The following is a 15,809-nucleotide window of genomic DNA, read 5'->3' on the forward strand; positions in this document are numbered from 1 at the left end:
GCAAGCAAACACCGCAGCACAGCGCTGCTGCCAATGCCAATGATACCGGGGGAGGGGGGCATCCAAAACTCTCGCACTGTCTTTTCGGGGTGTTTGTGCTCATACAGACGGACGGACAGACAGATGCGCCGCCCGCCCACCGCCCTCTCCTGCATGCGAGTTCGTCCTTCGTTCGTCGGCCACCAGGAAAGCAAACTTTCTCCCGCAGAGCTGCTATAGGTGCTGCTGGTGTGCTCGGTGTGACCGCCATCGTCGCCACCTCCAACGATCATCCGAATGGACCACATTGTTTCAGCTTTTGGTCTCGAATCATTGCCGAAAAGCAAACGCCGCGCGGCGGTCTCGAGAACCGTATCCCATCTGTTTACACGGACACACGGCAAGCCAGCACGGATCCGCGGACGCGCGCGGATGGCGCACTTAAGTCCTCCCGTGACCGGGCCGGAGCCGGGCCGATTTCGAGCTGGTCGGCCATTGTCGGTTCGGTACACATCAAACAACACGCCATCCCCATCTAGCCTCGGGTGTGTTTTGTTGGCCCAGTGGGTGCGCCTTCACTCCGGACGAAGACGGAAGAAGGTGACTTGCCGTCGCTCTCTCCATTTGATACCGACACCGAGAGCGCGCTCCCGCGTCAAGGTAACTAATGCAGGTTGGTGCTCGCGGTGCTGGTGTTTACCTTCAAACCCGTTTGGAAGATGATCGGCAACAGCTCTATTCCAATAGACTTTCTTTGTATGGTTCGTGAAGCTGCTGCACGGGAGGATGTGGTCTGAGTTCTTTTAATGAGATCAACCAAACCAAGAGAACTACTTCACCGAGACACAGACAAGAGACAGATCGTTATTCGTAATCTTGGCACTGGACTCGTCTGGGGATCGCATTCCATTGCGTACACGAGGCAGAGCGTGTTTTAGGACCTTCATATACCACACACGTGTAACTCGGCCATATGTCAAACTGCAAGTTGTGCCACGAAAGCCACACATGGTCAGGCAGCCTCGAACCGATTGGTGAAACAGTCAATTTAAACCCAAGAGACTTTACCAATTCGGACCAAACCACCAGCTGCGCTTGGAAGGAACCCTTATTGGGATCGAATACCTCAAGGTTTGAACGGGTTAATGTCTAAAAATCCCATTGCTTAAAACAGACATTTTTACATTCACAAATTATTCACACAACAAATACTGAATACTACATTTTGTACTTACTGTACACCAGAAAGGAAAGCCCATTTATAGCACTTGGACCGTATTATTTTTTTAGGTCAATCTGTCAACGAACGAACGTGCGGCAACTTCATTATGTACCGTCTCTGAATAGGGCACTCGCAGAAGTCGCAGAAGCTTGGCTCGTGAAGTGCATGACTCCACCATACCACTTTTTCCCCTCGGTAGCTGTTTTGCCTTGCAGCAGGACTCTTTAAACTTCAGTGTCGAGTCCTTTCCGGCCTTCAAGTATCGAAAGCACTGGCAGCGCCCTTACGGACCCCGAATGAATGACGCTATACTTGGCCTTTTTTTCTCCAACGGTTATATCCGTCCTCGAGCATACACTAACAGCATCTCGATTCACTCGTAGCTACGTGCAGGGAGATATCGCCGAGATGGGTGATGATGTCATTCGGTGCATCACCTGCGAGAACCTTTCCCTTTGATCGCGTACTACCGTTCTGCTGCTTTCTTCCGCTGGGACGAAATGCCTCTTATTTCCCCCCATATGGAAACCGGTAGCTCTCGAAGCTCGTGGTACACACTACAAGTGGTACACACTAGAGCAAGGCTTGTCTAGTACTCTGTTGACAGCGCGTTGCAGGATGCGATCGACATGAAAGCGAAGGACGAGTCCCCGGATGCCTGCCACCCAGCACTTTACCAGACATGTACGTACATGTCTACTACTCGAGTTCTTTCCCTTTTGGATGCAACCATCTTCATCTTTACGGAAGGTTCAGAAACTTTCCATTGGTCACAGTACATCGTAGGACAACAAGATGCACAGTACCGGTGGAAGACGATACAATTCCGTTTCTCATTCGCAGTAATGTGGAGTGGTCTCGAGAAGTATTTTCCGTTCCCTCTGCTCTCTCTCTCTCTTCCCTCATACACTGCATGCATCGCTACACCACTTCCACGGCAATCGTTAGGCACAATAAGAAAAAGTTATGAGAATACATCCTCAACTCCGACCCACCGGTACCATGGTGCATGGTGCATCCATTCCATTGAACTTCCGAGATTGTTTTCAACAATCCTCAAGAAGGAACCCCCCTCCCCCCTGGGGCAAAAAAGGGACTTGGCAGGACCGTGTTGGACCGTGAGCATATACATGTCGTTCGCATACACCGCAAGGAAACAACCCCACCTTGAGTGGAAACACTGCAAGCAAGAAGAAGACGGTCGATGATGAGACCGGTGAGGCCAGCACGGAAACCCCAGAATGCTTGTGAACGCTTGCTCCCAATCCCACCCCTTTCGCGGGCCCCGGCTCATGGATCCAATGTGAACGAACGACGATGCATGCTACGTTCGCCGCCGTAACGAAGTCGCCGATCTCGCACCACCAGCCAACGGGCGAGGAATCAACAACTATAGCAGACCAACATAAGACCGCCTCCTAACCACCTAAGCGTCCTACTATACGCGCCGATACGAGGCGACGGCAAACCGATTCTGTGGTTTATTTATTTATATTCCTGAGCAGCTTTCCCTTTTCATTCCGGGACCCCCTGATCTGCCCCCCCCCTCCCTCCCTCCACGATTTTCACATCTAAATCCCGAAAAGGGAGCAGCGCGGAATCTGTGCTACAGGAAGATGATGTTGCGGCCCGCGGTGGATGCCAAGGAATTCGATCCGGCCAAAAAAAAGGTCAAAGTGCGGTGTTCTCCGTTTGTCTTGGCACAAGCGCGAATGTGGCGTTCGGAATGTGGGTCATGCAAATTGAGGTACCCGGCTTACCGCGGGATGAACAAGAATGCATACGAGGCAGAGAGAAAGAGAGAGTGTGTGTGTGTGTGTGTGTGTGTTCAAGTGTCCCGGAACGGCAGAAGAAAAACAGAACCTTAAGATGGATTTTCCAATGGGTCCGCCATGCATTAAGAGGATGTCATGCGTTTGTTTAGAGAAAGACTGATGGGGCCCCTTGGCTGGGCCCCTTCCTCTGGGCGATTGTATTAAAACCATCCTCCAACCATGATGCTACCCCTCCCGCTGATGCTACAAACGAACGCTACTACTGGGGTGCGGGCGTCTATTTATAAGATTTGCTGGAAAGCAGTGCCCGCCGAGTGTGCCAGCGCGTATAGGGCGCGTTCTTAAAATAATTTTATTATAACAACCACCTACTCCCGCAGACTACTAGCACCCATCTCTCTCTCTCTCCCCATCTCTCCATCCACTAGGCACCAAAGACAACCTGTAATTTCTGACGCTCCGGCCCAGCCGACGGCAAGTCTGGCCGAAAACGGACCGTGGACCGGTGGACCCGGTGATCACACCTCGGATCGCCGAAAGATTGGCGTTCCCTTGGCGAGATTTAATCACGCCATTGTGCCATTCCCCGGTCCCCGCGGCTTGCCAGCCAGGCGAGACGAGCTGTCGTCATGCCCGGGGTCTAACAAACAGCTTGGCCTGACGACGACGACGACAATCGATCAACCACGTACCAACGGCGCACTCCTGCTGCTGGTGCTTCCCGTTCCCTGGCCGGGACACGATCCGAAACACGCGATAACGCGCACGACGGCAGATGCACCCGGGCACCGATGATGATCGTTGGTGATGGTCGTTGCGTTTGCACGAGAGCCAAGAGATGATGCCCGGCCGGCTTTGCACCTTACCATAATTATAATTCACCCATCGACACCGTCGTATGCAGTCCGCTGCTCCGGCCTGGCCGGCAAGAACGAACGCGAAAGCGAACCATTTAATGATGCTTCACTGTGTGTCTGTCTCGGGTGTGGCTACACCCCTTCGGTTCACATTTTTACACGTTTCATCATCATCGCGCGAGGGGCAGAAGAAGAAGGAGAAGGAGAAGGAAGAGGAACAATCCGCCATGGCCACCGCCACACATTACCGGGCCCGCTTTTATCACAGCCGTGCCCCGCGTCCTATCCCAGCGCGTTTTGCAGCGAAAATTGCTTCCTTCCTCCTTTAACCACCGTACATCCCCCCTTCACAGATGCAACAACACACCGGACCAGCACCGCGCTCATTATGGTGTCCCCGGACGTCACGAACCGGACCGGCGGACAGGTCCGCCCAGCTCCACGCCTCTCCAGCTCCTGAAGCGGGGAGGCGGGAGGGGGGGTCTTTTCTATCCTTCCCCTCGCAGGATCCCGGGCCGGTGCCGGGAACCATCCGTTCGCGGTCATCTTTCGTCGCTTCGCACCTTCGAATGGCGCAAATTACGGACGCGATGGATGCCGAGACCGCGAGCGGCGTTATTATTGCTAATTATGAATTATTTTTACATTTTTCCCGCCAGCCAAAAAATGCCGTGCATCGTTGTGGTGTCTGTGCTTCTGGCCATATTCTGCGGGTTTCCTGTTCCCGTTTTTTTTTCTTTTTTTTTTTGGGGCGGTATTTTCCACCGGTTCCCTTTCCGTGTCCTGGGTGCCTCGTAGGCCGGCACGTCCATTTTTATTAAAAGAAAAACAGGATCTCTGTGCAAGTTTTTTTAAGTCCTGCTGTTAATGAAGGAACAAGTAACTCAGTTCTTTCGAATTCTGTGAGTAGAAACAATGCTTGAACCTGTAGAGGTGAGACTTATATGATTTCCTTTTTTGTAATGTGCTCTCTCTCTCTAAGTAAAGCAAAGAGCAAAAGCTCTCTAAGTGAAGCCGCATAACAAACTAGTCGAACTTATGCGTTGTCCAGCACCGTCTGCAATCAATACTCTGTTACCTAACCCACTCCTAACAATCGCATAACTAACCAAACGGACAATCCGTATATGAAGCGAACACGAAAATGGCAAAAGCTTTTCGGTCATCGCCGACAGTTGACTCCAGGACGACGTATAGAGGTCGCAACGACCAGACGGAACTTAGCTGCCTACGTTGCTGTTGCTGCTGCTGCTGCTGCTGTCATCTTCACCGGACATTTGTCTTCGTCAAGAGCGAAGCCCAGGTACCAGAATTGTCAACCATTTCCTGTCAAACGCAGCCCCATCGGAAGAAGGCACACGATCCAACGCACGCCAGCATCATTATTGTTACATTTCCGCTCCTGGTGATGCACCGCGTGTGTGTGTCGTCGTCGCATCGCGTTTGAAACGTCGCAAACGTCGCGATTCCTCGTCCTACTTCACCTTGGCGAGTTTTGTGGTCCATCCATCCGAGTTGGTGAGGCGCATGAGGAAGAGGGGTGGCAGAACACACCGGACCAGCCTCTTTTGAGTGACAGATGGATTCAATTTCACAGTAGCCCCCATTCTATTCCGGACTGAACTGGACTGGACAAAAACTGAGGCCGAGGACGACGAAGCAAGACGATCCCCCCCGTTTCACATTCCCAAGACGTCATGTCGTCAAGCGATGACCTTCCACGTGCTGCAACCATTGGCCATGTTGGCCAGCAACAAAAAGTCCGCTCCGGGTTCCTCTTTCCTTCCCTCTTCCAACAGAGGCCGCCGTTGTCGACGTCGTCGTCGTAAGCCCAAAAGACGATAAAGCCAGAATAACGCTTGTGATCGGCAACCGCGCAGCAGCAGCAGCAGAAAACGTGGAATAGGAATTTGGGGAGAAAGAAACAGAGAGGCCGTCTTGCAAAAATGGGACGAAGCACAAAAGCATCGAGCCGCCGCCGCTGCATTCGCCGCAAAGCAAAGCGCTCCCGGCCACAACGGATCAGAGGCCGACGAAGACAACGGCGACGACGACGACGACGACGATGACGTCCGGACATAAGAAATACCGCCGCCACAAAGTTTCCCGATAATATGCGCTCTCAAATGGCCGGGAATGCAACAAACTGTGCAGCAGCGAGGGGAAAACAGCTGCAACGGTAGACAATTCCGCTGCAAAGCAAAGGGTTCCATGGCATAAAAAAAGAGGCCGCAGGAATAGGAAGCTAGGCTCAGCTCAATCAACAGAGGCCCAGCCGTTAGCTGCCGCCACCACCCATCGAAGCGAATTTCTTGATTACTGCTAGCGCTAATGGCCAACAGATCTGCTGTTGCTGCTGTTGCTGCTGCAGCAGGTCAAACCACAGCTATGCAGCGGCATATCCGGTGCACGCGATGCATTAAGGCCGAAGAGTATGAAGAGTGGCACAGCCCCGAGTGCAGCTCCCAGTTTTTGCTCATAATTTGCCAAATGTTGTGTTACAACAACACAGCGCAACCGAACAACAACACAGACCAACCCCACAAGGAACCGCGCGAGATCTACAATCCAGTTTTCCAGTGTTTCGCGTCATTTTTCGCCCCAGCTTTTGCCGCACACAATTACAATGAAAAGGTGCGTTCGGCAGAAGAGGTGCAAGAGACAGCGTATAGCCGCGCGTCCGGCTAATTGTAGGCTTCGGCTTCGGACAATCATTTCCCGTGGGCCATTTCTTTCATCTTCGCGATCTTCTCGCCCTTCAGTCGGGAGAGCAAACGTTGGCGTCGTTTTGTCGTGCGGGTTTGTAAGTTCTTCGGATTTCTCGGAAATGAAACCGTAAAACAACATTGTAGCTACAATGTTAAAGCCGGCTAACAATGCAGGAAATCATCAAACGTTCCTCTTGACCACCTTGAGTTCCAACGGTCTGGCGTTCTCTCGGTGGGAAAGGCGAGAGTCCTGCACGATCCCCCACTAAATACGACAGCTGTATTTACCTGCAAATTTCCATCATTTTCATTTCCTAGATTTTCTGTTTTTTTTTGTTTTGGTGGCCGGAAGGAACAGAAGAATTAAAATCCTTTCCTTCGCCCGCTAGCAGGCCAACTGACGAAACAAAAGCCCTAGATTAAGACCTGACTAGGCAATCCACAAGAGAGTCAACTGGCGCGATACATGCTACTTAGTCCACCGGGTAACCATGGACCCGAGCCAGGGAAGGCTCTTAAGAAGTAAAAAAAAAAAACGCTCTTGCCATATTTAACGAGTTCCGTGGTTACTGCTGCAGCACACGGCCGGAACAGGCCGGAACGGGGTGTTCCGCTTCCGCTTCCGAACCAGCCGAACCAGCCTCCAGAAAACGACGACGGTTTACCTACTTTTTAACATTCCCATTTTCAGCTGAACAACGGATGCTATTCAGCATTCAGTGAACCCCATTCGACGGTACACTACATTAGCTCCCGATGGAATACCGTCCTCGGAGGTGGCTGCTGGTTGGCGCCTTCCTGTTTCTTTTGATCGACAAGTAGCTTCATCATAAAGGCCACAAAATGCACCATACAATGCATAATAATGGCGCGAACGGTGAAAATGCGGAACGCGAAACGTACTTCACTCTCTGCAAAAGCTGCAGCGCTGCAGACGTGGCCCGAAGAAGGATGCTGGCCCCCGAGAGGGGAGGGGGGCGGTGGCGAAACCGGGCGCAGGACGTGCGGCAGGGAAGGGACCGGGTGTACAATGCACCGGCACCGGCACCGGCGGGTGCACCCGGTGTTGCAACCATCATTATCATTATCTTAATTTTCCCCACAGTTGCACTAATTTTGCACTCTGCATACCTGGTTCGCCGCGTCATCTCAACACAGGCGAGACAACTGCAACGACCAAGGAATGGGGTGGAGAAAGGGAGGGAGGAAGGGGGTTCCATTTGCAGTGCACGCCACGGTGCAATTGCGCGAACACCTTCTGTTTCCCCCTTCCGACAATGAGAACCTGTAGCCGATGGTAGTATGAAAGAAAAGAAGGTGCACGTAAGGGACAAGGTAAGGCCTCTTGACGCGATATTCAGACGCGGCAGACAAGACCGATGCTCTTGCTGGTCGTCGAGGACATGCTCTTGGTTGCAGAATGGATTTGAGAATGATACAAACATGCACAGAGCGTAGGGTGGAAGGAACTGAAAGTAAAGAAAAAAAAATAGGACCATTCTACTTTATGACACCCTTCTAGAAGTGTTATTACGAGTCATGTTTAGACAAGATGAATCCAACGTTCATCCCATGTGTTACATTCAAAGATGAAAATATTGCGTTAATGAATTCCAGCTAAAGAACTGGAAATTCGTTTGATAACATGCCGGTATCGAATCGAAATGTCATTTTCGACAGTTTTTTTAAGGAGATCTCAGGATGTTTAGAATGGTTAGAATGGACTAGCATAAATCCATAAATGCAAGTGCTAAGCAGTGTAACTTGTTGTACTCTTACAAGCTCTAAATTAGATCATTTTTTCCAAGATATCCTGTGCCAAAAAAGACCTGTTTCTATCCCTGTTAGGTCCTTCAAAGGGGAGGAGGGCATAGAAATGGTTCAATAACTAAAAAACCGTCCGGATGCCATGGAACAAATTGTTTTCCAACCATCCGAAGCCTCTGCTCTATGATGATGCTCTGCCTCTTCTCTCCCAAGAATTCGTTCGACTTCCCGCCCCACCGCTCCGAGGTGCGTGTATGCGGGTTTATGTGCGCGCTAATATGCGTGAATAAGCTCGGTACACTCTGGCACAGCAAAGGCTCCGTATGTGCCTCAAAGAGCCCGGAGGTCGGACGGAATGATGTGATCCTTTGATTCGATTCCCTTAAAGATCTTTCAAAGACGCGCAGCAGACCGAGCCACGCATGATCTCTCTTTTGTTGGATCGTGCCATTAGACCCGGGACATACATACACACAAACACACATACATAAAGAGATACACGTTGGGTTCAAACAATAGCATCAGCAGCGACCGACCGAAAGAGGTCTCGGACGTCTTCTCGACCAAAAAAAGTGCCGCCACTGCCGCTGCCGCCGTCGGCATAGAGAGAGAGAGAGAGAGAGAGAGAGAGAGAGCGAGAGAGAGAGAGAGAGCGAGAGAGAGAGAATGTCGGAAAGGCGGACCAACCACCGACAACGAGAGGAGGAGGAAGAGGAACAAGCAAAAGGCGAAGAAGCAAGGAGATATGGCCAGAAAGGATGAGGAACAAAAGGGAGAAGGGTGTACATGAAGGGAAGGAGGGAAAAAAATATCCAAAGAACGCACGTATATTCCTTTTCCTCGGTTTCTTCGCTTTCTCGTCTTCGTTCGTTCGTCTACCCCCACACCGCCACCCCCTCGGCACACTGCTTGGTCTTCTTCTTCTGGAGCATATGAAAGAGCCCGGTACACGAAGGCAAGGAGGAGGCAGATAAAGCAAGAGACGGAGGAAAATATGCTGAAATGGTCCAGAAGGGAGGGTGGCGGGTAAGGAAGGACAGACACAGAAGGATGCGGGGCAGGGGGGAGTGGGGAGGGTGGGATGCGCGGCCAGAGTGACAGAACGAACGAAAAGAAAGAAAGAAAGAAAGCAACCAAGCAAAGGAACAACAGGAACTTTTAAGAAAGGCACCAGCGACCGACCATCCCACCGAATGCTAAGGGCCCTGGGCCCAGGGCATTCGAGAGAAGGACGCATCGAAAAGGAAAACCGAAAAAAAAATGTGGAAAAACACACACACACACACGAGCACACGGACACACAGGCAAACGTGCGTGCGCCCGGGGATGCACACATAAGCGTGGACGCACTCCCCATCATGGCAGCACGCACTCTACGGACGCGCGGGCATGAGGAGGGAAAGAAGCCGCCCAAAGGCCGACCGTGGCGGCGGCGGCGGCGGCGAAGTCCCCTTGGCTTGCCGTAACAACACAAAGGTCCAGCGGCGGCAGCAGCAGCACCACCACCACCACCGATGCGGATGGTCCACGATGGACGACGACGCAACAGAGACAGAGGCGACGAGGTCGCACGGAACAATTCCGAAAACGCGACCGAAATAGGAATGCCGCTGAAGTCGCCGCAGTCCCCGCCGTCCATTCCTCTAACCAGAGAGGAGGTGGCCCTGGACGGACCCTGGGTGATTTTGATTCGGGTTTGGGTCCGGGTTCGGGTTCTCGCTACGATAAATCGATGAAAAGCATATCGGCAACAGGGAAGACGCAGAAGATTCTGGGCAGGTAGTGGGACGCAAGGCGTTAGAGAGAAGCCGCGTGCGCGCCCGCAAACAGATCACAGGACCTGAGCCGACGATCACAAGCATATCTGAAGAAGGAACAAATCGATCGTATGACGATCGACGTACGGAGCAAAGTTAGATGATGCGAGGCAAAGGACAAGAGTGGTCGAAGGGAGATCTCGCACGCGGTTCGTTGTGGTTGCTGCACTTTCCACCGTGATAATGTTGATGAGCAAGATGGACCACGGAAATGGAATCGTTGAACGATCTCGTTCTTCCGCGCTTTCGACGTTTTGATTACGCGATCACACACGGATCAGAATGGCCTACTACTGCTGGTTGGCGAAGGTAGTAACGCTAGTAACGTGTTGATGCACTGCGACCGAACTTCGATTCGAGAAGATTGGAAAAATTGATCAATCTGAGATCAAGCTTGCCTGGTATAATATCATAATTCCATGTGACTACAACATGCAAACTCGATGCATAAAGACATACAACAGGATAGCAGCCTTAGGTAATGGCTAAGCTCTTCTATTTTCAGATTTCATCAGCACGAAAACTACCCAAAAGCAACGATCTCAGTTGCACGCAGCAAACATCTGTTGATATGCTGCTGTGGCTACGCGTTTTCTACTGTTTTTTATTACTTGGTCACGATTAAGACTTTCAGGAAGTCAGGGAAAAGACACCCGAGAGTCCGAGTAATGGGGAGAGGGGAAGTGAGTGGAAAACGAAAGAATTTTCCCGATGCGTCTTCTCGTGTCAGCATCCGCCTATAAAAACTAGGTCAAAACCATCCGCACGCAGCGCGATGGCGAAGGCACGTACCACCCCTCCGCCGCGTGTCTTCTGGAAGAACGTGTCGGAAGGAAAAGTGTGAAAATTAGCTACGTGAGTGACGTGAAAACTCAGCTCGCTCTACCGACCGACCAAGGCAGCAGATGGCGCCCTTCGATGGTGGTGGTAGGGTAGTGATGGTTGCCATTGTTGCTCCCTTCCGGGGAGCCATCTTTGACGAATGGCAGAATCCATCGGCCTCCTCCCCCATCCTAATGACTGCCAATAACGACAACTGCGTAGCCATTCTGGCGTGTGTGCGTGCGTGCATGCCAATTGACACCATCGTACAAATCGCGGCACGGTTCAGGCGAGAAAAGCGGCCGGCCCTGGCCCCGGTCCCGTCCTTTGCCATAATAGGTTTTCCGCAACCGTAAATTGCTTTCCTTGTCTTTAAGCGTCCCGTCGATGTAGCCGCGTGAACCAGTGTTCGGCGTTACGGCAATGACGCAGCACTAGGAGCCGTCAATTTTCATTTCAGCACCCCATCACCGATGGCGGTCGCCCTTCTTTCGGGGTGAAAAACTTCATCGTAACTGCCTCTCGTGCTCGGCGGCTCATTGGAGTCGTTTATTCCCCTCTTTGAGCGTGGTTTTTGGAGCTGGTGGCAGAGGGGTTTGTGCGAACCAGGGATAGGATTATTCCGGGAAAAGTTTTCCCTGAACCATCATGGCCTGGAGTGTGGGACTTGTAAGAAAGTCAACTTCCAACCATTTTCCGCCCTGCTGTTCGGGTTGTGCCCGATGCGACAAACCCATTTACCACGCCATCGCGAACGTGGAGCTTTTGTCGGTATAATCCAAGAACCTACATCCTAGCGATCTGTATCTGACGTTTTATGTACACAGTGCCCATCCCCGGGGTGGATGATGCTGAGAATGAAGATACGCCATCCCTGTTGGTAACATCCCTGTGACAGCAGCAGAGAGCCGTGCGAACGACGGGGATTAGGGAACCATGTCTACTGTGTTGACTTGGCATCCTCCATTTTGTGCTAAACCTTTTACGTAGTAATATCATTTGCCCACCGCTGTGAAAAGTATAAACATGCTACTACATCGAACGAACCACCTGGCTCACCTGTAAACTGCTTGTAGCCTCCAAGTATCTTATGCTTCCACCATTTGACAATGTTTCCGGCCATCGCTGATAAAGCACACTGTCTCAAACTGATAGAGGGTTGATTTGCTTCGCCTCCTACCTTCCGAAGGTAGCCGTGTGCCGGTCACTTGCTTTTCCTCGCTCGCTTTTCCTCCGGAACAGGACACTAATTTTCTGCTTCACCGCGAACCACTAACTATTCACTTTTGCCACGCACTTCTCCATAACAACGCGCTCGAGACGCAACCATCGGAGTGACGATTATATATTCCAATTTTCATTTTACTCCTTCAATTAGCCGAAAATTTCTTCCACTCGCAAACCGCGATTGCACTCGATTCACAGTCACTGCACCGTACACATACCGCTGGCCACTTGCTAAACCGCTTCCGGTTACGAGAGAAACGGCGGCTTCTTCTGTTTTCTGTGACTCACGCCAAGCCTGCTACGACATCTCCGCGCACGTTTCCTGCTGCACTGTATGAACTGTGGGAGTGAAAAAATATTGTTAGGACGAAGCGCAAGAACATGAAACAGCTGAGCTGGGTCAAATGACCTACGAGACCAGTGGATAACGAAGAAGCAAATTAGCGCCAACGAATTTGGAAAAAAATGAAGGAGTTAGCGCCAGTGAATAAAAATATTATGAGGGAATGGACGCCACCGAAAAGTACATTTTACTCGCGTGTTGATATTCCAAGAAGCGCATAATCAATATGGCTTAATGTAAAATAACCCAGGATCGAAGTTTAGATAACAGAAAAAAGGAGGCGCGAAAAGTGATTAGTCTAACTACCTAATATATTGCTTAAACTAGTTGATATTGACAAAACCAATTAGTTGTGCAAACGAATTTCCATACAAAATCATGATTGCAAACAGTTCTTATAGTTCATGTTCTGGTAGTCAATGTAGTAGTAGTTCTTCATGTCTCTGCTCAAAGGGCACAACCGAACGAATATTTCTGGAAGCCAACGCGCCATCGTCTTCTTATGTTGCACCGCGAACGCAAGCATGCAGCTCTTCAAACGCACACACACACACGCGCGCATAGTTTCATTCAATCATTCAAACCACCGAGTATGCTGCTGCTGCTGCTGCTGCTGCTAGTGGTGGTCGTTCTTTTAGTCCAACAGTACCGAAGAGACACACAACATCCAACCAGGAAGCAAGAGCCGCGCAGGTACTGCGGTGTTGACAAAATCAACTTGTCGCCCCCGGTCTCGGTGTCGGCCCCGGTAGTTTACCAAAGCCCAGAACCGAGCATTCCGAGTTTCGCGGGGACTGCGTTTTCAATCAATCCAATCTTGTTTATCGTCGCTTCAGTATTCCCCCAAAAACGCGCGAACACACTCACACACCCGCACAAATGTTCGGCATCGAGCAACCCCTATTTTGACCAGCAACATCCCTCCGCAGGAGATAACATACTGCTACTCGCTCTCTCTCTCTCTCTCCCTTTCGTTGGCATTCGATGGCGGTGAGGGTTGTCAACATAATCGTGGACAATCGTAGAACAATTCCCACCGCACGGTACAACCCCATCGGCGGCATTTTTTTCGTAGACACGAAAAGCGCGGCGGCGTCGTCGTCATCGCATACTCCTAGAGATGCTCGTGTGTTGTCTCGTCTCGGCGACGGCGGCCAATAACGCTACGCACACACGCTCACCGAACCCTCGAAAACCCCCTCCGAAACCAGCAGCAGCAGCAGCATTATTTTCCTTCGCTCTTCTTCTGCGCTGCTTCGTTGCGGTCTTTGCGTTCGCTTCTTCTTTTTCTCTCGCTCGTTGTCTCTTTGAATCGTTCCCGCTTCTTTGCTTGTGGCCGCATCCCGGGTCCGCATCCCTCTTACGCATCCCCCTCCTCCCCCCCAAACCACCCCGCGACCCAATCGGCTTCACAAATGGAGGCGCGCGGCACCGATGATGGTGGCTGCTGCGCGGCATTGCTTTATGCTTTGTTTTCGTTCCTCTCGTTCCCTGGCCTCCGCCCACTTCTCTTGTCTTTCTTCTTCGCTTCACTTCCCTTCCCTTCCCGTCCCGTCCCGTCGCAGGCCGCCATCGCTGGTTTGCTACGCACATCACAACACACCGAATACGAAACAACACAATTCGGCCCCGTGGTCGTTCGTGGTTGAGGTTTTCTTCTTTTTCTTTCTCCTCTTTCTTTTGGGGTTCCGGGTTGGGGGGCTGCCTGCTCGAACACAGTTTGTGCGTTGTTTAAGAGATTGTTTGCTGGCCCCGTTTTTACCTATACGCACGCACGTACGCACATTAGCCTACATAGAAGCACAGGCCACCACCAACCAACATCAACATGAACAACATCATCAACAACAACAGCGGCAACAACGACGACGACGACGACGACGACTACAACGCGACGCTACAGCACAACATCACCACTACTACTACAATACGCCAGTTCCGTCGTCGTACGCACCACGAAATGTTCGCCTTCCGTTCGAACGTGCCGCCGTCGCCGCGTGATGGCTGGCGGCTGAGCATAGAGCAGCATAGCAGCCAACCACACACCTTATGCGTGCATGCGTGGCCTGTGCTAGGACGGGGTAACGGGGCGCTTTAAAGAATACACACGCACATCTCGTGGACACTGCACTATTGTTCTTCGTTTGATGTCACACTTTACATTCGGAGGATTATGTACTGCACGTGAACGGAGGAAGGCACACGTGAACCCTAACATATGCCAACACTTGAACACGTCTCTGACCCGTTTGATGATCCACTTCCCAAGCGCAGGCACCACTAACAACAGCGACGCCATCTGCGGCAATTAATTACCTGTGTAAAGGATAATTGTTTATCCTAGTCTCGAGTTTTATGCTTATTTGTTTTTTTTTTATATTTCGAACTTCCGACACTACTGCACGCCGTACGAGACGCTCGCTAAGGACGCGGTGTTGTCGCGTTGACGGGTGATGTTTGAATGAATTCCGAGAAAATGGAAACGCAACGAACGGAATCGAAATGAATGGCGAATGGTGAGTCTGTGGGCGTAAGCACGCATTACTGTGACCGGCACATAATAGGAACCACCTGGACGATCCAACATTGATGTCCTATCTGTCGGTATAGGTTTGATCAAATTCTTCTTTAAACGTTTTTAAAGTATGTTTATTTACACATCTAACAAGTAAAAGTTTCATTTTTTTCATCGGATTACAATTTTCATCGGATTACGCTATCAATTCAACCAAATAACTAATCACTAAACATATTATTGTAACATTCAACGGGTTTGAAATGAATCTTCCTTTCTGTCAGTCACTGTAAAACCGCCATGTTTCTGTGTGCGTAATGTCTTATGTTTTATGCGTATAGTATACAGGACAAAAGATAGTAACCATATGATGTTTGAATGTGTGTCTGTGAGTTCATTATCCGTTCATTTTAATTCACGTTCCCGAGAGAGAGAGAGCGCGTAGGTTCATTCATCTCTACTCTCGCAATAACGCGTGTTTTCGATCAACCCGTTCAACTTCCATCACCAAGATCCTAGCCATGTTCTCTGCCCTAATGACAGTCGAAGAAGATGAGATCAAGTGATATCCAAATCCCATAGAAAGGTCGCTACAGCAACATATGATAAAATATTCTAGAACACATAACTGAACGCCCCAACATACGAGATACCGTTTGTACCGATACTCGAGACTTTTTGGGGGAAAATTGTTATTTAATAGAAACATTGATTAACGATATGAGTAGGACAAGAGCGACGTGATAACACCATACGATGCAGAGTCACCTCAGGAAT

At 50.7% G+C, this 15,809-nt stretch overlaps 1 protein-coding gene across 1 annotated transcript in view; it reads right to left on the minus strand.

Moving 5' to 3' along the window:
- LOC125952302 (protein naked cuticle homolog) overlaps nucleotides 1-14,954 on the minus strand; it is a 62,938-nt gene extending 47,984 nt beyond the window's left edge. Inside the window, exons 1-2 of the mRNA XM_049681714.1 lie at nucleotides 14,834-14,954; nucleotides 12,007-12,513 (exon numbers count right to left, since the gene is read on the minus strand). Coding sequence (XP_049537671.1) covers nucleotides 12,007-12,070 — 64 coding nt within the window. The 5' untranslated portion in view covers nucleotides 12,071-12,513; nucleotides 14,834-14,954. The remainder of the gene's footprint in view (nucleotides 1-12,006; nucleotides 12,514-14,833) is intronic.
- Nucleotides 14,955-15,809: the final 855 nt, after the last annotated feature.

The sequence above is a fragment of the Anopheles darlingi genome, chromosome 2 (genome assembly GCF_943734745.1).
Source record: "Anopheles darlingi chromosome 2, idAnoDarlMG_H_01, whole genome shotgun sequence".
Lineage (NCBI taxonomy): Eukaryota > Metazoa > Arthropoda > Insecta > Diptera > Culicidae > Anopheles > Anopheles darlingi.